Genomic DNA, 21,216 nt, shown 5'->3' on the forward strand with positions numbered 1-21,216 from the left:
TTGTTAAGGATGTATTGGCTATACAGTCATCCCAAAAGTTTATGCACTTTAGAAACGCATTTTTTAAAAAGAAATCAGACGTCGGAAGAACATTGCTAATAATAAACAACAAAAAAAAATTTTCGATTTTTCCGAGATTTTTCCAAGGGGTACCCCTTCAATTTCTTCCAAATTTTCGTTTTTGGCCAATAACTCCCAAACCGTTGGAAATACGGAAAAATTGCATGAGACCTTTCTTGTAGAGGACGACGAGATCTACAATTTCCATGTAAAATTATTTCGCTAGCTTCGATAGTTTACGAGTAATTTGCAAAAAACTGTTTTTTCGTTTTTCGTCAATAACTCGTTAAATATTAATGCTAGCGAGAAACTTTTATATGGAAATTGTAGATCTCGTTGTCCTCTATAAAAAAGGTTATATGCAATTTTCCCGTAGAACCAACGGTTTAGGAGTTATTGAGGAAAAACGAAATTTTTTTCCAAAAGTTCGCCATTTCGACGGTGGGATGGTCGGATTTTGTCAACATGAATAAAATGCAAAATAATCATACGTAACTCGTTAAATATCGAAGTTAGAAGGAAAACAACTTTTCTTTGAATCATTTTTCGCAATTTTGAAAGAAAAAGAAAAATTTTCGTCAGCGTCAATACTTAATTGGATATTTCCTTCTATACTTTCTAGCACGTAGCTATTTATTATTAGCATTATTCTTCCGACGTCTGATTTCCTTTTTAATTATAGGAAATGCGTTTTTCTAAGGTACATAAACTTTTGGGATTGACTGTATAGCCAATACATCCGTTAAAGAGAGTAACTACTTCTCTCGTGCATAATTAACTCGGAAATGGTTCTCGATATTGAAGTCAAGACGGTTTGACTTTGAGACAATCAGATTTCGTACCAACTAATACTCCGCTATAAAGTGTCACTTACATCGGTGCTGCGACATGCTCCCATTTTTTATTGAGATTTGTTAAAATCAATTATTGATGTTTCATAACGTTCAGTGATCACGCAATATTATAATTAGTTATTATTATTGTTACTCGAGTGAAGAATGTATTTGTTAAAATACCTCGGAGAGCTGTGTGTGACCTGTTTATTAAAATCGTGCATACCGTAAATATGTAGTACACGTTTCTTGGTAAAAAATGAACTATTGCGAGTATCGGTACTCATTCTCTCTTGAAGTGAATTATTTTGTTCGTCGTAAATATTTGAGAAATAAAATTATTGTGAAACTAGTCTATCACGTCCACGCAACGGTGCACGGATTCGGTGTATTACAAGTTATCGATTCGCGGCGTCTACAAAATCCCGTAGCAATTTCGAAGAAATAGTGTCTATGTCGAAGCAATCTTCGCGCGTTCACATTCATTTGCTTTCCGGGACGGTGAGCGGTGACAAAAGTAAAGGGATGGTAATAAAGTAGCAAAATTTTGCAACCACACAAACGAGGAGCATAGTTTAATGAGCGAGTAGTTCGAAATTTCATTCCTTTCTCAGTAAGAACGATGAAATTGCGTGTTCGTGAACAATGAACTTGTACATTTTTCAACGACGGAAATATGTTGCAACGCTCGAAAGAAGCTCACCTCTGATAAAAGGGAATGGGACCTTCGTTGTCGGATACTAATTCTATACTGAACATCAATGACTTTCCGTAAACGCAATTGAATATTGGCCGCACGATGAAATGAATGAACTTCGTTCCCAATGACTTGTAATCAGCGCTTGAAAAGATATTCTCTCAGCTGATTGAAAATTCCAAAACTCAGTTAATTACTTTTATAATCGACCAAGAGTCACACAATAATTTTACTCTCTTTTATTAACACGAAGTTCATTCAAATTCGCTGTCGTGATTGATCAGATTCAAACCCAGTAATACATATCGTTACACACAGTATTCGTTGATCGTCCCAATCTCTAAATCCATCTCTCGCGCACACGTAAGAAAAGAGAGAACAAAGAGAGCACAGAGGAATACGTATGTATGAAACTGATTTGTTCCAACTAAGGTATGCGTGATGGACTCAACGAACGATTTTATCGGTGGGCGAGAGATCATCGGTTGCTGTATCGTGGGTCCCGCAACGGGAGCAGGGCTCGATGGAAGCGGAAGCCAAGGAAGGGAACACTGGCTTCACATGACGCAATCGCCGCGAAAAACCATCGCCATGTGGCATACGTTACATTAAACAGAAAGAAATTTATTCGTTTCGTCGATGTTTCGTTCATTGTGTACCATTTCCCGAGGAAATTTCGTGGCCACACGCTCTCTTTTCTGTCTCGTTGGATCGAACGAAAGGGGAGAAAATACAATCAAAGAGCGTAGGATAAATAATTGGTAAATGGTATACGTATCTAAACAACAGTAACAGTGTTATACATACATATATGTGAAAATCGCTTTATGGATGTACTTTGAAATAAGTAACGAACGAGTAAACCGCGGAAGGAAATGTATCTAAGCCCTCGTAAACCTATCCATGTTCCGCTGCACCAGATTTTTCGTAAGTTTGCCGCGACTTTCGATCCGGATGATTTGAGTAAAGGCCGCAGGGGATTTGACTGCGAGGTAACCAGCAGGGGCTCGTTTATTTGTTAAGCAGAGAATCGCGTTGGAATAATCGGAAAAATATTCTGAACCAGGAGGGGGAAGAGGAAGATTTATGCACGAAGGAGGAGACAATCGTTCCATTTATACATACAGTACTACTAACTATAAACACACAAACGCATACAAACACATATGTTGTATTTATATAATTTGTTTCTACTGTTGGCCAAGTGTATTTTACACGATTACGGAGATCATTGTCCCATTCACAGTAACGAATACGCGCGGTAACAATAGTTACGCTTCAATTGATAAGAAGTCGATCACGAATTTGCGTTACCAGTAGTAAAGGAATTAGAATTATTTCCTCGAAGTAATGTTCATGTAAACGCGATGATTCGAGCTATGTGTAAGTACAGCGACGTAGATCAGAATGGAAGGTAGGTTCTTCTAAACCCGACGTGTGATTTTCATTATTATAGCCGGAGACCACTAGAGGAACGAAGTATATAGGTATACATATGCACTTCTTAGGCCTAAGATTGTACTATGCAACAAAACTTACCTCAAGCAAGCTGCATAAGCAGCGCGTTTACGCGCCCTGCATAATACATAGTTTACAATCGAACTGACAAGAGCCTAAATAAAATGAAAACGATTCTCCTCCGATAACATACAATCTAATCGCGTTATCGTTGTTCACGTCGTAATTTACTCACGAGTACGTAAGCAGCAACAGAAAATGCAAAAAGATGAGGATCACGCCGTTCTATTATCGAGCTCGTGCGAGATCCGCGGAGTCTTACAATTAAACTAATATCCGGCTGCGCGAGAACATTTCCAAGTGAATAAAATGATATATCACACAAATCTTCCGACACGACTGAGGACAGAATACTTACGCACTTTTCAATTTTTTACGTTCCCGTTTTCGTACTTTCGCCAGAGACCTGAACTTGGGGACTTAATAAATTCCATGAAGACATGATGAAGTCTGATTTATACGAAAGATACATAACGAAGAAGCTGATACTGAGTATATAAAAGGATGGTGAATTTTTCCGACCAAAGTTTATCATATCATGTATAACTGATAATTTTTACGTAATTCCTGAGCTTAGATCTATTTATTGTTAATTTAAGAGAGTTCGATTAAGGAACCTGCCGTACTTATAAATATTTTAGGATCGTACGCGTGTTGCAGCGACCTAATGTGTTTCTGATCTGTTGGTTGTTATCTGGAAACGATTAAAAGAGACGTTATCTGGTGGAAAAAAAGAGTATGTGAATTAAATGTTGATCGTCGTTAAGTACGTCATAAACAATTATAAATATATGATATACGTATACTTAATATAATGATATACGGCTACGTGAGACATGACTGTATAATTGGAGGATTAACTAAAATGGTTTGTTGGGCAAGAAGCGCTTAAATTCACAAGCGTTGTCCGAATCGTACGCTTAACTTATACTTGACAGTATTTCTATTATATTCCGTGTACCATAAATGGTATTATGGCGTGGTATTTATATTAAAAAGAGAGAACGACGTATATATACACATACGTATACACTACGTTATATCCTTACATATAAATATGTTCTTATATGTATTATGTATACCGTCATAAATAGGTAATAAAACGATCATCTTGGGTGTCTAATACAGGCTTTCGTAACAGCTGTGACAACTTGTGTGTTACGATAACTTTGTGTCCCCCACATTTATACCATAAATAACGAGAGAAACGCATTTACGATGTCTTTCTATTTCTGTCATACGAGTTTTCATCTTTCAAAACTAATCCCGCGCATCGATTAAGCTTCAGCTCGTTCGATTACATTTTACTATTTACACACACCCTATTGTTGGACCTGAATTTGCCTTGCACTGTTAAAGGAGTGGGCAGCTCGTTCTCTTGAATCTTAAAAGTACCTCGAGAGCGGAGTATCTATAGGATAAATTTTATTTTAACATTTCACGCGTTCACAGACCGAGTTTGTACATCACATGAGCTGTTACTATTATTTACGATTTACCAAAATTTAAATAACATTTCGTTCGTCAGTCTCGAATAATTGCATTTAATTTAAAGCTTTCATCCGTCCCTCAAGTCTGTTAGATAAAGAAATAGATTTAAGGGTTGATTTGTTCTGTGCTTGGCTCATAAATTTTCCGTTCTCTGACATTCATTCGTATTTTCTCGTCTCTGATAATTTTAGTATTATTCGTAAACCCTAGTAGTCTCGAATTTGTTCAAGAGAGACAAAGTTGCTCGTTCCTCTACTATTACATATGTGATTGAACTTACAAATGATCGCACTTGCGATCCTTAATGATCGAGTCGTTCGACGTGATACTATGAAGAATAAAAAAACGATGGAAATGAAGTTTATAATTTTATCAGACGAAAAATAAAGAAGGCAGAGAAGAACTTTCTAATTAGCTGATTTTCTAAACATTTCGAATATGTCTCTTATCGTATTTACATATACATACATCGTAAGGAGTGTGCAATGTGTCCTAAATGTTAAGTGTAATCGATATTTTCTTGCAATGTATCCACAAAATTCGATTTGAAAATAAAGAATTACTTATTTCCGTCAAAGACCTATGCTTCATTCTGTCTGAAATCTATTATGCTAATCTTGTTTTCGCGCCTCCGTAATAAATGTCAACTCAAAACCGAGCGCGGACGAAATGAGACGAGACGAGACGAGCGATAAGTACGAGTGCTCTGATCGTGCTCGGCTGCTCTGCCGACCAGAGCGTACTGCTCGGATTACAATGTATAGAAAAGTAGAGTGCAATGGAAAAAATAAAAAAGCAACTTTCGCATATAGTATTTATTGTACAAATTTTATTTACACTTTGATATAAATATTTCAAGATTATCTATGCGGTATATTATATAAATACACGTAATCGCTCAATAATTCAATAATTTCTACAATAAATGATACAAAACAATCTCGAAATTTTTATTTATATTTCGACTGAGATCAAGCTATAAAGCAGCTGCTCTACACATTCGAAAATTATACGCATGTATTTAGATATTGTACATTCAATAATTAAAACATATTATTCACATTTTTTATCATGTTATCTGTGCTGGAAATGTCAACAAAATCTTTTGCACCTTTACGTCGTATCGACAATGCTATGTTCGCACCATTATTATGCCATTTGACTTTTAGCAGTACGCAACAACCCTTTTCTACATACATAAAAATATATATTTGATTAAAATGCGAATAAGCTATTATTATATGCCAATTATAGAAAATTTATATACCTAGTTGGCCTCGTTCGTGAGCAGCAGCTAATTGATTAACAACGCGTCTTTCCACCTCGTATTTAATGGAACGTGCTCCATAATGGGTGTCGTATCCCTCGGCCAGAAGTGACAAAACTTCCCTGTTCCACTTCAATTCTATTTTATGCTTCTCCCTCGCACGTTCTGCCCAAGCCTCTAATTCTTTGGCTACCAATCTTACAAGTTCTGATTGCGAGAACGGCAAAAAGTACACAATTTCGTTTATCCTGCCCAAAAATTCGTCTCTACGAAAATGTGCTTTTAATATCGGCCTCACCTGACAAATTCACGTTTCAGAGAGATTTAATTATGCTCCGAGCTAAGAACGTTAAACAATATACGAAGGAAGCTGACACGTACCACGTTATCTTTAAATTTTCGAGATATCTCGATGTGTTCTGGGTCATCCTCCGCAGTAAAATTTTTATCATGTTTCTGATCGAGAACACGTTGAGCTTCTTCGCGGAGTTGTACCGCATGATCAGCGATTACTTCGCTCGCTAAATTCGACGTCATTACGAAAATTGCATTTTTGCACTCGATCGTTTTTCCTTTCCCATCGGTAAGTCTTCCCTACGCAAGAAACACAATTTAACGTGATGTTGTACTGAAGGATTCTATATGAAAAAAAAAAAATTGTGACGTATACCTCATCGAAAAGCTGTAATAAAACGGTCAGTACATCCGGATGAGCTTTGTCGACCTCATCGAACAATACTACTGCATTTGGACACTTTCTCAAAAGTTTTGTTAATTGTCCACCATCATCGTGACCCACGTACCTAATATTTACATTATTTATTATGTGAAGAATAATATAAATGATACAACGTTAGTGTATCTACCCTGGTGGTGCTCCAATTAATTTAGCAACTTCGTGCTTCTCTTGATACTCGGACATATCCAGCCGAATAAACCCTTCTGCCCTATTTTTGTGGATATATGCAGCTAACTGCTTAGCCAATTCAGTTTTACCTATTCCTGATGAACCTAAGAATAGGAATACTAACGGATGTTTCTCATCTATCCATCCATTCTCTTTCCTTCGGATGGCTACAGTGACAGAAAACATCACGAAATGCATGTCCATCTAAATGTTAATCTTATAAATTACGTAAAGTATAACTTACTAGATGCGACAATGGATATCGCTCCGTCTTGACCTACAATATGTTGTTTCAAACGTTGCTCTAATGGAAATCTACGTCGTTCTTCTACTTCCTGTCAATAGTGTTTGTTGGTAAAGACATGAATGACAAATATAATATAAAAAAAAAAATTAAAGCTCGCGTAAGCATGTGTACCTTCTCCCTCATTATCTCATCGTACTTTACAGCATGTTTTAACAGCATATCTTTAATTTCTCTGTCTTTAGTATAATCTACAGCTTGATATCCAGCTTCGTTTTTTGTAGTTGGATTAGCTCCTGCCTCTAATAATGCTTGTACACACGCCTTCGAGTCTGATAATACAGCATAATGTAACGGAGTAAAACCTTTGAAGATGGCTTTAGTATTCAAATGATCAGAAAATTCTTCTTCTCTCGTCAAAAGTACTGAAAATTCATTCAATACTTAGAAAACGGTATTAATGAATATGATCTTCAAGTTTTAATTTTTCACCATCTAATGTGTCTATCCTCTTTTCTATCGCACTCCCATAAACGTTGATAAACTCGTCCTGAGCATTAACATCGGCACCATGTTTTAACAAAAGTTTTATAACTTCTGGTCTCCCGTTCATAGCAGCAACGTGCAACGCAGTCCAACCCAGCGGATGCCGCATATTAACGTCTATACCATCTTTTATAAGCTGTAAACAAGGATACAGTCTACTAATAAGTCTAAACATGAATATGAAGTGATATTGTTACTCACTTTCGTTAATTCTGCGACATTGCCATACTTGGCGGCATAGAAAAATTGTTTCTCTGTCATTATAAGATTTTAGTCATTAAATTTAGAGAGAACGTTTCACATAATATTACGTTATCACGTTATACACGATTACGAATACATACGTTTGTGCATATTTTTAGCTTCGCAAAGAGCTATGGTTATACCAAAACTGCTTAATATAAAACTCAGATTTTTGAAATGTTTTTTCCCATGGTTGTTGCTGTTGTCATGTTTCCAAGGCAGAACCTTAATTCTTGTTGACAAAGGACGAATTTCTAATACTTGGAGCATTTCGAGAAACTTATACACTGGATAAATATGTTTCTCAAGCTTGAAATGAAGCTGTGAGTAACCTCTTTCATCATGTTGTAAGATATTTCGTATTCGTTCTGCTATCCTTAGATTCGAATTGCTTATCAAAATTGTTGATCGTTTAGTTCCTTTCACCATCGAATAAAATCTCGAGTTACACAAACGTGACATTTTCCAAGAACTTTATACACTTGTGCAGTACTGAAAGCCATGCAATCTTATCTCATATGATTAACTCTTTACTGATATTGATATATAAATGCATTGAACAGCTGCCAATATTCGGTTACGATCTGCTATCGTTCACGTTATATTTACGTTTTTCTACTAGTGTTACTCTAGGAATGATTTCAATTCATTATTTTTGAAACGTACAAATTGTACCGGCCAGGACTATACGCTCTGTACATACCTACATTGTAAACCGAACAGTTTAGGAAATCGTGACGATGCAAGACATATATTTATTAAGACAGTCTTTTCTCAACTCGAAAGGAAATGATATAATTAACAAGTAATACGCAGTAAATGTATACAGGAAGAACGCATAATTGTTTATTAAAAGACAAATATAAGTAGAATATATATATATATATATATATATATGTATGTATATGTCGCGACGATAGAGCTACAAATGTTGCAGTAAATATACACGTGTTGAACCAGATTTGAATGCGATTTCAGTGTTTTATAATTTGTCTCACGTCGGACCACGTCGGACATATTGTTGCACACACCAATCATACTTGGGCTCGAGCGCAGAGTGCACTATATACATAGATTTAAAATCTTCGAAGAACGATGTGGCATGGACTCTATACCGTAGACGAAGAAAAAGAAACAAATCCTTTGAAATCGACCCTGTATGGTTGGGTAAAGGTAATCCTTATCGCATGCTCTTATAATCTGTTTTTCATATTGATCCGTTAGTTTCGATCATTCGAGAAACGAAACTGACGATTCGAGTAATTCCAGAATATTCCAGAGCAAGCGACTGGCCAATAAGAGTAGTATACTGCAGCGCCATGATTGGTGAGTTTTCAGAGTGGAAGTTAGCAGAAAGAAGTAATCGCAGTTATCGTGCGAAGGGCATTTTGTTCAGACTATCGCGTGATAGTGAGGCGAGTAGGTAATTCATCGAATTTGTGAATACGATAATTACAAACGTGTATTCGAGACGATTTGTATTCGATTGTACATTATTCCGAAGAGTCGGTATTTAATCACGTGTTTGCGAGCAACGATTTGTTTAGTGTCGTAAAGAGAACGTCGTGCAACCAGCCTATCAGCCATGGCTGCTATGTCGGTGATCGGAATTGACTTTGGTAACGAAAGCTGTTATGTGGCTGTGGCACGAGCAGGAGGCATTGAAACCATAGCCAACGATTACAGTCTTCGAAATACACCGTAAGTCTCCTTTGGTAAATTAAATGTCCTGGTTTTTCCTGGTTCTGAAGAAGATGACCGGTGTAGTAGGTGCTCGCCGGTCACTTTGTGCATCTGTCTAGAACCTACGATCCTTTTCATAATTACATAAAAATTTAACAATTAAAAATAATGTACAAATCATGGTTGTACGAGTAGCATGTAAAATTAAAAAAAAAAGTATCAATTCGATCAGTAACATTTTCGATACGTGTACGTTCACGTTTCTGTCTCTGTATTTGTATATTTTGCTCTTAATAGTTTCACATGACTAAGAAGCACAAAAAAGTCCATAGCAGCTACTTATGATATACTACGGATCGTCTTTTCTGTATTTGAAATTGACGCTCGCATATGAGTCAGAATCCACAATTGATTTACGTAAGAATTAATGTAATGAATAAAGCCGCGATCCGCTGTCGTCGATTCCTCGTCTATCTGTACAAAAACTAGAGGAAGTTACGTGATCTAAATTAAATCTGTTCAAAGTTATTTAAGCATCATACTAATTTCCATTCAGTATTTGTTGATAAAATGTTACGATAAATTGATGTAGGTAAATTACTTACTTTAAATGTTTTACATTCTCTTTACCCAAAATTAAAATAATAAATCAAAATTATTTGGGAAATATGCATATAATAATTAATATGTTGAATTGTGTATAATAATAGAGTCTGAAATATTATGCATTTATATTTCTCATGTACGTTTGTTTCTCATTCAAATTAAATTCTTGTACATCATATTAATAAAATTGTATCTAAATTTATAATCATTACTGAAATTTTGTTAGACTTTGTCCAACTATATTAGAGCATTCATGGATTTAAAAGATTGTTGGGTAGAAAATACAATGACCCACAAACGCAGAGAGAGCTGCAGATGTTACCATTTAAGGTAACTCAACAATCAGACGGAAGCATCGGTATACATGTAAGTCCTCTTTATTAAAAATTTAAATCTCCTTCCTTATGACAACAAATTGTTTTCTATATAAATTTGATGATGATAAACAATTATAATAACATAATAAATGTTCCCGAACTAGGGAGACTTTTTAAATTATGATATCAGTTTAATGTTAGTTAGTTTGAATTTGGGCACTCCGCCAGATAGTCACATTTGTAGGGATTCATATCTTATTTATATCTTCTTAAAGCGTTTCAAACGTACGATGATGAATCATATCAGGTGTAATTTCTGTCGGGATCATATATGTAGTGATAGGATCGTCATGATAACAACAATATTCATTAATGTCTGTATGTAAATTTCAGGTACAGTATTTGGGAGAAGAACACGTTTTTTCGCCTGAACAAATAACTGCAATGTTGTTCACAAAATTAAAAGATATATCTGAGACAGCTCTTCAAACTATCGTTAACGATTGTGTCATTTCGGTTCCTTCGTATTACACACAAGCCGAACGACAGGCGTTGCTCGATGCCGCACGAATTGCTGGTTTAAATGTTCTTAGATTATTTAATGAAACCACAGCTACTGCTTTGTGCTACGGTATTTATAAACAAGATTTGCCAGCACCTGATTCACATCCTAGAAATGTAGTTTTCGTTGACTGCGGGTATGCAAGCTTACAAGTAAGCATTTGTGCATTCCACAAAGGGAAACTGAAGGTGAGTACAATAATTCTAGTTAATATAGCGTAATCATCTCGCGTGTCAGACGTGGTGGAGTCGTAAAAGTATAAAACTGGTTTTTATTTTCAGATGCTAGCGAGTACTGCCGATAGCCAGTTGGGTGGGAGAGATATAGATTCTATTTTAGCAGAACACTTCTGTAAAGATTTCCAGTCACGTTATAATATTGATCCACACACAAATCCACGTGCATATATACGACTACTGGGAGAAGTAGAAAAATTGAAGAAACAAATGTCGGCCAATTCGACGATGCTTCCTCTTAACATTGAATGTTTCATGGACGAGAAAGATGTTCACGGTGAAATGAAGCGAGCCGATATGGAATCGATGTGTGCACATTTATTTAAACGCGTCGAACAAACTTTGCGTCAATGTTTAGAAGATTCTAGTAAATGTCACTGCATCTATAATTTTATAATGTCAATGTAATCAAGTTTCACAAATTTTTTCATTTAAATTGACATTACAATTTACTTGTAGAATTGAAGTTGGACGAAATTCATTCAGTTGAATTAGCTGGAGGTTCTAGCCGTGTTCCTGCTATTAAACGATTAGTCGAAGAAGTGTTTGGTCGTCCTGTATCTACGACATTGAATCAAGACGAGTCGGTCGCTCGAGGATGCGCGCTACAGTGTGCTATGTTGAGTCCCGCTGTAAGAGTTCGTGACTTTTCAGTGACTGATATTCAACCGTTTCCAATCAAGTTAACGTGGGATCCTACTCAAGGCGAAGATGGGTACGTTAATCTTTCCACTTGACATATGATAAACTGAAGTGTTTGTCTGAATTTTTAGTAACTACTTGTCTGATCTGTCTGTTTTATCTATCGTTCCAGAGAAATGCAGGTCTTTGGACAGAATCATCCAGTACCATTCTCAAAAATGTTAACGTTCTATCGATCGAGCCCATTCACGCTCACTGCCACTTATAATGTACAACCATCACATTTTCCACAAACTCTCATTGGTTAGTATTTGCTTTGTTGACAGTTTTTTTTTTATGAATTTGTACCGCCAACATTACTTTCTTCAGGTGTGTTTACAATAAAAAATGTTAAACCGACGGCGGAAGGAGAATTGTCGAAAGTAAAAGTGAAAGTGAGGATAAATCTGAATGGGATTCTTACCATCGCCTCGGCATCGTTAGTTGAGAAACGTGAACTTACCCAACAAGAAAAAGAGGAGGAAGAGAAACTGCAACAGCAGCAGCAGCAGCAGCAGCAGCAGCAGCAGCAGCAAAACAATATGGATGTTGATCATTCGGCAGATAAAAAGGATAAACCTGATCAAGAAGCACAAGCAAATGAACCACCGGCACCCGAAGTACGTGCATTTTCGGTTTTTGTTAAAACCTTGCATAAATTTATTTTTAATTATCTTGAACCATGTATCCCAGTAACATGTTTATAAAATTATACTACTATACTTATTCGATGTGATTCTTATTCAACTGAGCAAAATAATATTACAAAAAATGGATTGTTTATAGAGTGCTTGACGTTTTTGATACTCGCTGCGTTACGATAACATATGAATAAAATGAAATTAACAAGTATTTCTTTCTAGGATTTAACTCTCGTAGACGTACAATATTTTCTCATATGCTTTGCGCGTGTCTGATGCATGCATTATGTGAGTTTGTTGTGGTTTAGGTGAGCATGGATAAAACGCGACGGAACTCAGATGCTGATGATGGTGGAAGAAGTGCGAGGGGTTCATACTCCAGGATTCTCTCTTGGTTCAGCTCGGTACGCGACACACTATCATTACTTGGACCCATATGTTAACTGAAAGATGTGCAATAATTTGTGACTTTTGCTTAGGTTGTCCTATTGTTATACTCGTAATTGCTACGTGACAATAGCTTTTTCGTATGTGAAGATGGCGTATATTTTTTTTTATTTCTTTCATCGTGTCAGCGTCAACATCACTTGATAATAGCGTTAAGGTCATGGCAGCCCGTAAGATTTAAATATCCTGCATGACATATAAGATCGCGTGTTTCTTACACACACACACACACACACACACACACGTATTTCGTATTTATATTAGAGAATGTTATAACGCTTAACGAGAATTGAAGTTGATCATAATTCACTGTGGGATTTGAGCTGCTCTATTTACATTTACTTTGGAGTATATATCAGAGTCGATGAATTTGCAAGTGCAAACATTACGAATTGTTGATGGGCTAGAAACTGTTTTACACACTGTAGTATCTCTTTAGTGCATGATATTTAATTACGTTCAATGTTTTTATTTTCTAAATCTGTGTCGATTTCTTCTGCAAACTCGGTTAATTATAGCGATATTACGATAAAAATGATTAGTATTTGATTTTTGAAAGGATAGTAAATACTATTTCGGTAATTGCAAACGTTTGCATAATATGATTACGTGTAATGTAGTTTAATTTATATGGGTCCAAGGTGCAGCTGTGTCTCACGCCGTGCTGTCTGTCTTTGCTCAGTTATTCTTTTTAACTGGGTCGCAGAAGGAAAAGAGACAGTCATTTTTACGATACAATAGCTAACAGTATGTGTTAAAATTGTGAAGGCAGGCAATTTTCGGTTCGGTTTTCGATTCCTGCAATAATTTTACATTAATATCCTCTCACCCATGTCACACGTGTTTACGTAATGGTTTCAAATTTTAAGTACGACGAATCGAAAACTGCTCGCATAAAGATTAACGCCTCTCTTTGTCTTCTGCTCATTTCTATCATCACCTAATTCCCAATTGATGTGTGCCCAACTTTAACATATTTTAGTTACAGTGGCATTACTATATTTATTTTATTTGCCGTAATTACGAGTAACTCTCGACGAAAAATAACAAATTATTTTCAAATTGTCTGACGAATTGTTCATAGAAATGAGAAAACGTGACAGTAGATCGAGTTAAAACATCAAGTTAAAAATATCGTGTATTGTAATTTTTCAGGGCGACGATAAAAATGAAGATGGCAAAGGGAAAAAGAAAGTTCCTGTTCGTACTGTTGATTTACCGATAGAGGTACGTGGATTCGGACTTGCCCAACGTGAACTGGATGCAGCGTTGGAGAAAGAGGTAAGTCTACGTATAAATGTGAGATACATATTTGTAACCAGCGTCCGTCGTGGCAAATCCACTTTTGCGTATTGTAGTGTAAAATGATCGCTGAGGATAAGCAAGAAAAGGAACGCGTTGATGCACGTAACGCACTAGAAGAATATGTTTATGATTTACGGTCTAAATTGTCGGACGACGATCAGCTGGCTACGTTTATCGCGGAGCCAGACAAAGAAGCACTTTGTCGCACGTTAGATGAAACCGAGAACTGGTTATACGAAGAAGGTGAGGATTGTCAGCGACAAGTTTACTCAGAACGATTGACGCGCCTTAAGGTAAGTTACATTTACGTCGAATCTAAATGCGTTGCCATTAGACGCATTGCCATTTCGAAAGTGAAAAACCGTCTTCACTCATCAGTCACAAGGTGAACCGATCAAGGAAAGGCGAATGGAGTTTGAAGGCAGGGGTCAAGCGTTAGAAGAGTTGGGAGTAGCTTTGCTGCTTACCACCAAAGCGGTACATGAAATCAAAGCATCCAGTGGTAAGGATGATAAGTATGCCCATATAACGGAAGAGGAAGTGGAGAAGGTCGAGAAAACGTTACATGAAAAATGGAAGTGGCTCGAAGAGAAACGTGCGTCCTTCGCCAGTGCACATCGCACCCAACAACCTCAAGTCACTATAGCTCAAATCCGAGCCGAGAAACAGGTGAAGTAAAATTTTTCGCATACATGCAAATAAATTATGAGCGTCGTTTAGACGTTGTTATTTTCATGGATTTCATTCACGTTCTACAGTTACTGGATAATATCGTGTTACCAATTTTAAATAAACCAAAATCTAAAGTCGAGCCACCTAAGGAAGAGAAACCTAAAGATAAGGCTGGTGAAGAACAACAGAAAAGCAAACAAAATAGTCAGAGTAGCGATAGTGGTGGTCATCCACAAACTAATCAGCAGCAGCCTGTAGAAGATATGATGGATATTGAGTAACGCTCATCCTCCTACTTTATGTGTTTTAATACTACTGAAACTACGCATGATTAAAACAACAAAAATTATTTCATCGTACGAATCATTTTTATCATGTCACAAAAGCGCCTGATCTACTTTCAGTTAGCCATGTATGAGCGTTTTTCTTTCTTTTCTTTTCTTTTCTCATTGCAGTTTATTCATCGTGATGAATTTACTTATTTAAGGACACACGTGTATCGCTAATTTAAGTGTATTGAAGAATTCGAAGAATTTTTTTTATAAATCCATTAGGTTTGCGTAGTTACTTTTTCACGTCGTCGATCGACATTATTATTTCACAGACAAATAATGATATGTGAAACTCGTGGAGATCTTACAAAGTAGGGTGTCCGAATTTTGTTAAATTCATTTAGTGAAGGAGCATGAGCAAGTACACGTTATACCTTCGTTCTCATTAATAAATACTAATTAATAGCTGCTAAATAATGTACAGAGCTTGTAGCAATTGCCTTCCACCACGAGGGAATTGTTGAAAAACGTTATCTCTAATTGTCTAAATAAAAAAATTCTTCAATGTTTTCGTATGCTTTTTAGGAAGATTTTATGAATAAAATTTTGTGCCAGCGGAGTGCTCGAAAGAAAACCCCTGAAATCTTTTGCCGGTAGATTTCATTATACATTGTAACCTATACATACATAGGGACGAACACTAAGTTAGTAGATGATTAAATTAAATTGTGAAGTAAGTAATATCGCTGGCGATCTTATGTATTTAATATGATATAATAAGCATTCATTCCAACACTTTCCCGGGTCGACGACAAGATATTTTGTCACGAAAACTTTTGTTGCATTTACGATACTTGAATAAATTAATACATCAATAACTGACAGTTTACGAAGCTTGTTCTAGTAGGATTTGCTTGCAGCATTCAGCAGTGGTACTTATGTCGAGAGGAATCACTAACTTGAAATCTGTACATACAACGATATTTTGTTTGAATGTTGTCGAAAGCTTATATCAAGTTTATTAAAATTTAAACATAGTTAGATACATACTGTACATAATCCGTAGTTTTTCACAAAGTAAACTTTGTTTCTTTTTCTAACTTTTTGTTCCTCATTGGTACTAAAGAAAAATCTACGGATCTGTTGTCGCGCGTGTTTGTATACCAATTGTGATTTATTTTATTCGGTCAAAGTAAAGAAAATTACTACTACCTTCTACTATTATTACGGGCGGATTTCTAGCTGTTTTACTACTTTCTTCTATCTTTTAATTTTCTCTTACATTGTTTTATACAGTTAACCGAGAACGGCAGCCTTTAAAGGTGTGAATTCGCCTCCTGATCGTTCTAGTACTACTGTGATTGCAAAGTGCACTACGATTAATTTATTCGTCTGATACCGTCAACTACTGAGGCACTATCAACTACTAATGATCTGTTGCAAGGTTTCATGAACATGAAATGAAATTGATATTCTACATGTGTATATGTACATTACAAAGTTCGTGCTGTACGATATGTGCAAGTATTGTGTGGGAATGTCATGCTTTTTGATTTGACAATGACTTTGTTCATTGATACAAGTATAAATTTACTCGTTGTATACACACAATTCACAGTATTCAATAAAACGGAAAATAATATTAGTTAAAGAATGTAACATTTTTCGTTTGACGTTGGGCATACACAAAAATGTGTTATCAACATTGTGTGTACTTAATTACATATGTGTTTTGAACGTAGGCAAACAATTAGTCTTGCTTCGTTTGCGTCTTTGATTGATCGTCGAAGTATGCGCGGTATATGAAAGCAGCTAGTGCAATGTGTAACACGATGATCGCGACCCCAGCTGAGTATACATTGCTTGGTATACTATTAATTCCCAACAAACCTAAAAATGTACAAAACTCTATAGTTTGAAACATTGACATTATATTAAAATTATATTAAACAAAATTATGTTCTTGTATAATTCCTATATACAGTACATTCTAAATCGTAAAATATTGCATACTGTCAGTTATAATAAATTTATAACGTCGAAACAAGGTTCAAGTATTTGGAATGTAATATTGTACAATTACACGTACCGTCAAAGATAAAGGTTTTGCTAATAAAAAATGATAACACAGGTAAGGCTAATATCACTACACAGTGAAATAATACTGTTCTGAAGACTTGAAGTTCTGGTAATTCCTGTAAACAGAAACACACACATATATATATTAACAGTTTAACTTTGTGTAAACACAATGAGTGACACGTTGATACTATATAATATAGATATAAAACGTACCTTTGCATTTGCCATGATGTAAATATAATTTCAAATAATTAATGTTCTCTATTCACAAAATATACTTTGATCAGAATATAAGTATAACAGAACTTAAAGTAGCACAAAATATTATCATTATATCGCTGATTTCTAAAAGTACAATTTAGCTCTTATTGCAAGAGCAAATTGCAAATGAATAATCTTATTTAAATAGCAACTTTGGGACTCATTTGCCTTGCTATTTCGATTGCACTATCTTGTGACACAACACGTACTTGAGTGCGTTTAACTTTCGTACAATAAAAAGTGAAAGAATATCATTTCTTAACTAACATGACAACCATTTCCCTGCTTGAAACGGAGAATTCGATCACGCCTTATCTTCCGAATGCTTGTGACTGCTTGTGACTTAGGTTATATTATTTTATGTGTTGCAAACACGATATTAGTTCCAGCCTCCAGCACCAGCAGAGACCGTGGAGTGGAACCGCAACTCGTCAAGTGCTGCTGACACCGAGGAGAGATGGGAGATATGGGAGAGATCATGAGATTAAAACATAAGGTGTGTTCTTGCGCATCCATTTGTACATCCATCTGTACACGGACACTTCCACTCGTTGGCCATTTTGGATTTCTAACCAATCACACTTCATATTAAAACAGAGCGAATTTAAAAATCGTAAACATGTCAAAAATTAGGTTCTCGATTCTCGGAGAGTAATATATATGCGTGTTCGAAATAAACAATAGATCATCGTACTTCCAATATGGCCGATGAGTGGAAGGCGCAAACAGCGACACATTTGAACACCCCGGAAGAACACACCTTATGTTTTTACATCATGGTACGGTTTAATATAGATATAAGAGGAACATGAAGAGGAAGAACAGCGACAACACCAGCTGATTGACACAGGTCTTCTCTCTATACCGACGTGCGATTTCCAGTGTCGGTTTGAGCATTCTACAAATGCATCGCTAGGTGGCGAATAATGAATTTTTCAATAAAAAATTTAAATACTGAAATTTGTGAATTCTTAAATACTTCATTACACTTCCAATTTTCGTTTCATAACAGTTTTCTTATATTTTCGCTTGTAATCGGTTCTTAGATAGGTAAGATACGTGAAATTTCTAGAAAATCTACTGTGCTCCGGTGCGAACACGGCAAACATGTAAGAAGAACACGCGCAGTCGCAGGGGTTAGGTGATATTGGTCCGTCGAGAGGAGGAGGATGGGTCGCAGTGTTGCGTAGTAGGAAGTAGGAAGGAAGGTTGTTTCATTGGTAACAGGATCTGTTTTTTAAATCTTATGAGAGGAGACGATACGATGACGAGTGATACCGGTTCACGTTTTCGCGTGCGCTGCGTAAACACGTCAATTGAAAATGTCAGGACTAAGTGTACGAGCGGTGACAATGAATTGTGATCCTAGTAGTTGTCCTCGTTCGATCAAAAAATCCTTGTCGGGCATTGTCCGTTCCTTTCCTGGTTGTTGTTCACGTTGCTACTCGATAACACCGATCTATCGACACGGTCGACCGTGGAATGGCAGCAGCTTTAAAAAAAAATCATTCACGCAGAAGGTTGGCCGCGCTAACATTCCTCTCGAACATCTCCCTCGATGGCAGTCACCGCGACACTAAGCTAGCTGTTTTATCGCGGACCGGTGTTGCCCACACACGTACGTTGAGCGACAGTCAAGCTCATCGGGTACGAGATGTTCATCAGAACGATTTGAATGCTTCTACTGAGGAGGTTCTTGACGATTGTAAAGAAGAGCATTCAGTACCCTCGTCTGTGAAGCAAACGAGCTCGCCACAATTAGTGCCAAAAAGTGGGGAACATAATTCATTTAGTTCAAATTCTGATGGATTGTTGACTCCCGCGAAAGCAGCAGTAGCTGTATTCCTGGAGCAAGAAAGAAATTATCCACAGCTTCCTACTGGATTTCATAGTTCATTCAGAGAACGGTAAACATAATGATTTATTAAGTTCCTTCTACGTGTGATTTGTATATTCCATCCTACTCTGTACACTTATTGCTGCAGTTCATTTACAAAAACTATTTTTTATGTCTTAAGAGTAAACAGGATATCAGTATGAATTACAGTTCGCTTTATAGATGTTATATAAATCTTATGTTTCGTTTCTGTGAATGTTATGTGAATCAAAACATAGACAATTCGATGCGTTATCTTATTCTTTTCCGACAAAATTGATTATACTTGTAACTTTTATTATTTATGATTGTTACCTAATTCAAGAACAAATGGAACAATTCATTAAAATTGCACATACAATTATATAATACATATTGCATTCTTGAAGTATCTACTTCCATTGTTGAACCTAAATTTGCTTTTCTTGATACTAATCTAATTAAAGAGAACCGTATCTATAGTATTGTGCAACATATTATATGTGTTATATCCAGTCATATGTTAGAATGATGCAATTCTAAAATAAAAGTATGAAGTGAAAGTAATTAGTAGTAAATATAATGTAAAGTAATTCTGATTTTTGATAATTAAAATTCTTCAATTGGTTGTATGCATAGAATTTATATTTTATATTTTGGGAGTTGTACAATTAGTATTTTTTATTACGGTGAAAAAGAAGGCTTGCTTCTATGATCTGTTTGAGATTATTGTAGCTATTAATAATATATTTCGAATATATTATTGTAAAAGAGGACATGCTATATATCTATTTTTATTTCTCAGTACTGGCACAACTGGCAGCGAATATTCATTACCCGAAAGACGAGTGGGTTCTTTACAATATAAGAAGCGAATAACTCATCAAACTTCTACACTTTCTGAGGACATAAAGCATCAGTATAACAGTTCCAATGAGAGTATTGGTTCTCTACGTTCCAAACCATCATCAAAGTCGAAAGCAAAAGCGTCAAATAATGTGCAATCCGGTTCTGCGAACAGCGGCATAATACCAGAAGTTACAAAGGAGTTACGTTTAATGCAACGCCCAGTGAATGGCTACAAATTCGGAGATGATAGACTGGTATTGGTGTCTAATAAACGTGTGCCATTCTTAGTATTCTCTGCTCTTCCATATAACAAAGGGCAGAGATCTAGTTGGTAAGAATTCTACGTTACATGAGATTGTACACGTTTGGTCTATGTACTATTATCAAATTTTCCCTTCCCATCCATAGGTCAGAGTTACGTAAGGATACAGGGCGACGGAAAAATATTGTTTCACAAAGACCATTGTCGGCGATCAATGATAACATTGACCCTTTCGGTTTATTGGGTATAGAACGTGCCAAAGACGGCCAGGTATTTAGAAAATACGAAACGGATCAATGATGTTAGATTTTTGAAAATAATACAGATTGTTTTCAGGAAATATCATATGGACAACTGCTTGTTCCATCTAGGCAGTTTCAGAAGGAGAAAAAATTACATTTTAGCGATAATGATACGATAGAATTGATACCTAACAAGCATCCTGTAGTTTCAAGGTATTCAATTGAAATCAATGTATTTGTGCCTTTACGCAATATCTTGTTCCAAATCAAATGATTAATTATTAAGATTAACAAATTCTATATTGCATAAAATTTGGATCGATTTCTGTACGCTCCCCTCTTATACATTTCCAATCATCTTTCATTCGTCCTCGCTAACTGTCTTCACAGAGCATGCATCACATTATTTTTTTTATCTTATAACAAAATTTTTCAAC

The 21,216-nt window shown here is 36.0% G+C and overlaps 5 protein-coding genes and 1 long non-coding RNA gene across 10 annotated transcripts in view; 4 read left to right on the plus strand and 2 right to left on the minus strand.

The window, feature by feature from the left end:
* Sytbeta (Synaptotagmin beta) overlaps positions 1 to 5,176 on the plus strand; it is a 59,953-nt gene extending 54,777 nt beyond the window's left edge. For all 3 annotated transcript variants that reach the window (XM_018037314.2, XM_026819797.1, XM_018037315.2), the window contains one exon: positions 2,023 to 5,176. In XM_018037314.2, coding sequence (XP_017892803.1) covers positions 2,023 to 2,202 — 180 coding nt within the window. In that variant the 3' untranslated portion in view covers positions 2,203 to 5,176. The remainder of the gene's footprint in view (positions 1 to 2,022) is intronic.
* Positions 5,177 to 5,528: 352 nt separating this feature from the next.
* On the minus strand, positions 5,529 to 8,791 carry LOC108632616 (caseinolytic peptidase B protein homolog). The gene is made up of 11 exons (XM_026819827.1): positions 8,510 to 8,791; positions 7,908 to 8,435; positions 7,765 to 7,817; positions 7,510 to 7,699; positions 7,192 to 7,442; positions 7,018 to 7,108; positions 6,733 to 6,940; positions 6,537 to 6,669; positions 6,248 to 6,460; positions 5,867 to 6,164; positions 5,529 to 5,788 (listed from the first exon to the last, which is right to left on the minus strand). Exons 2-11 carry the CDS (start codon positions 8,266 to 8,268, stop codon positions 5,643 to 5,645), a joined length of 1,944 nt encoding a protein of 647 aa, XP_026675628.1. The 5' UTR covers positions 8,269 to 8,435; positions 8,510 to 8,791; the 3' UTR covers positions 5,529 to 5,642.
* On the plus strand, positions 8,043 to 10,134 carry LOC113465264 (uncharacterized). Its single transcript, XR_003390104.1, has 3 exons — positions 8,043 to 8,129; positions 8,785 to 8,979; positions 9,076 to 10,134. It is a non-coding gene; the product is annotated as an uncharacterized LOC113465264 (long non-coding RNA).
* A 210-nt stretch (positions 10,135 to 10,344) lies between these two features.
* On the plus strand, positions 10,345 to 16,103 carry Hsc70Cb (heat shock protein 70Cb). The gene is made up of 10 exons (XM_026819826.1): positions 10,345 to 10,461; positions 10,806 to 11,162; positions 11,256 to 11,577; positions 11,670 to 11,925; positions 12,025 to 12,155; positions 12,222 to 12,511; positions 14,135 to 14,260; positions 14,338 to 14,577; positions 14,663 to 14,953; positions 15,043 to 16,103. The coding sequence occupies exons 1-10, from the start codon at positions 10,411 to 10,413 to the stop codon at positions 15,235 to 15,237; spliced, it is 2,259 nt and encodes a 752-aa protein (XP_026675627.1). The 5' UTR covers positions 10,345 to 10,410; the 3' UTR covers positions 15,238 to 16,103.
* A 702-nt stretch (positions 16,104 to 16,805) lies between these two features.
* LOC108632618 (vacuolar ATPase assembly integral membrane protein VMA21 homolog) lies at positions 16,806 to 18,348 on the minus strand. 2 transcript variants are annotated; one of them, XM_018037301.2, is made up of 4 exons: positions 18,332 to 18,348; positions 17,524 to 18,009; positions 17,318 to 17,423; positions 16,806 to 17,118 (listed from the first exon to the last, which is right to left on the minus strand). In XM_018037301.2, the coding sequence occupies exons 2-4, from the start codon at positions 17,536 to 17,538 to the stop codon at positions 16,979 to 16,981; spliced, it is 261 nt and encodes an 86-aa protein (XP_017892790.1). In that variant the 5' UTR covers positions 17,539 to 18,009; positions 18,332 to 18,348; the 3' UTR covers positions 16,806 to 16,978. The 2 variants fall into 2 exon arrangements, with proteins under 2 accessions (XP_017892790.1, XP_017892791.1); XM_018037302.2 differs by lacking the exon at positions 18,332 to 18,348 and having other exon boundaries at positions 17,524 to 17,571; positions 17,839 to 17,991.
* The window catches only part of LOC108632617 (CDK5 and ABL1 enzyme substrate 2), a 6,691-nt gene continuing 3,450 nt past the window's right edge, over positions 17,976 to 21,216 (plus strand). For both annotated transcript variants that reach the window (XM_018037300.2, XM_026819828.1), the window contains exons 1-5: positions 17,976 to 18,067; positions 18,367 to 19,478; positions 20,232 to 20,606; positions 20,684 to 20,807; positions 20,874 to 20,992. In XM_018037300.2, the coding sequence (XP_017892789.1) occupies positions 19,054 to 19,478; positions 20,232 to 20,606; positions 20,684 to 20,807; positions 20,874 to 20,992 (1,043 nt within the window). In that variant the 5' untranslated portion in view covers positions 17,976 to 18,067; positions 18,367 to 19,053. The remainder of the gene's footprint in view (positions 18,068 to 18,366; positions 19,479 to 20,231; positions 20,607 to 20,683; positions 20,808 to 20,873; positions 20,993 to 21,216) is intronic.

The sequence above is a fragment of the Ceratina calcarata genome, unplaced genomic scaffold (assembly GCF_001652005.2).
Source record: "Ceratina calcarata isolate Rehan_Ccalc_2016 unplaced genomic scaffold, ASM165200v1 scaffold162.2, whole genome shotgun sequence".
Taxonomy (NCBI): domain Eukaryota; kingdom Metazoa; phylum Arthropoda; class Insecta; order Hymenoptera; family Apidae; genus Ceratina; species Ceratina calcarata.

Coding starts and splice junctions, on each gene's coding strand:
- Hsc70Cb (XM_026819826.1), top strand. CDS start 10,411: ATGTTACCATTTAAGGTAACTCAACAATCAGACGGAAGCATCGGTATA. Junction 10,462..10,805: donor ACGGAAGCATCGGTATACAT/GTAAGTCCTCTT, acceptor TGTAAATTTCAG/GTACAGTATTTGGGAGAAGA. Junction 12,512..14,134: donor ATGAACCACCGGCACCCGAA/GTACGTGCATTT, acceptor GTAATTTTTCAG/GGCGACGATAAAAATGAAGA.
- LOC108632618 (XM_018037301.2), bottom strand. Junction 17,119..17,317: donor CAAAACCTTTATCTTTGACG/GTACGTGTAATT, acceptor GTACATTTTTAG/GTTTGTTGGGAATTAATAGT.
- LOC108632616 (XM_026819827.1), bottom strand. CDS start 8,268: ATGTCACGTTTGTGTAACTCGAGATTTTATTCGATGGTGAAAGGAACT. Junction 7,818..7,907: donor AGCTAAAAATATGCACAAAC/GTATGTATTCGT, acceptor TTATAATGACAG/AGAAACAATTTTTCTATGCC. Junction 7,700..7,764: donor ATGTCGCAGAATTAACGAAA/GTGAGTAACAAT, acceptor CCTTGTTTACAG/CTTATAAAAGATGGTATAGA.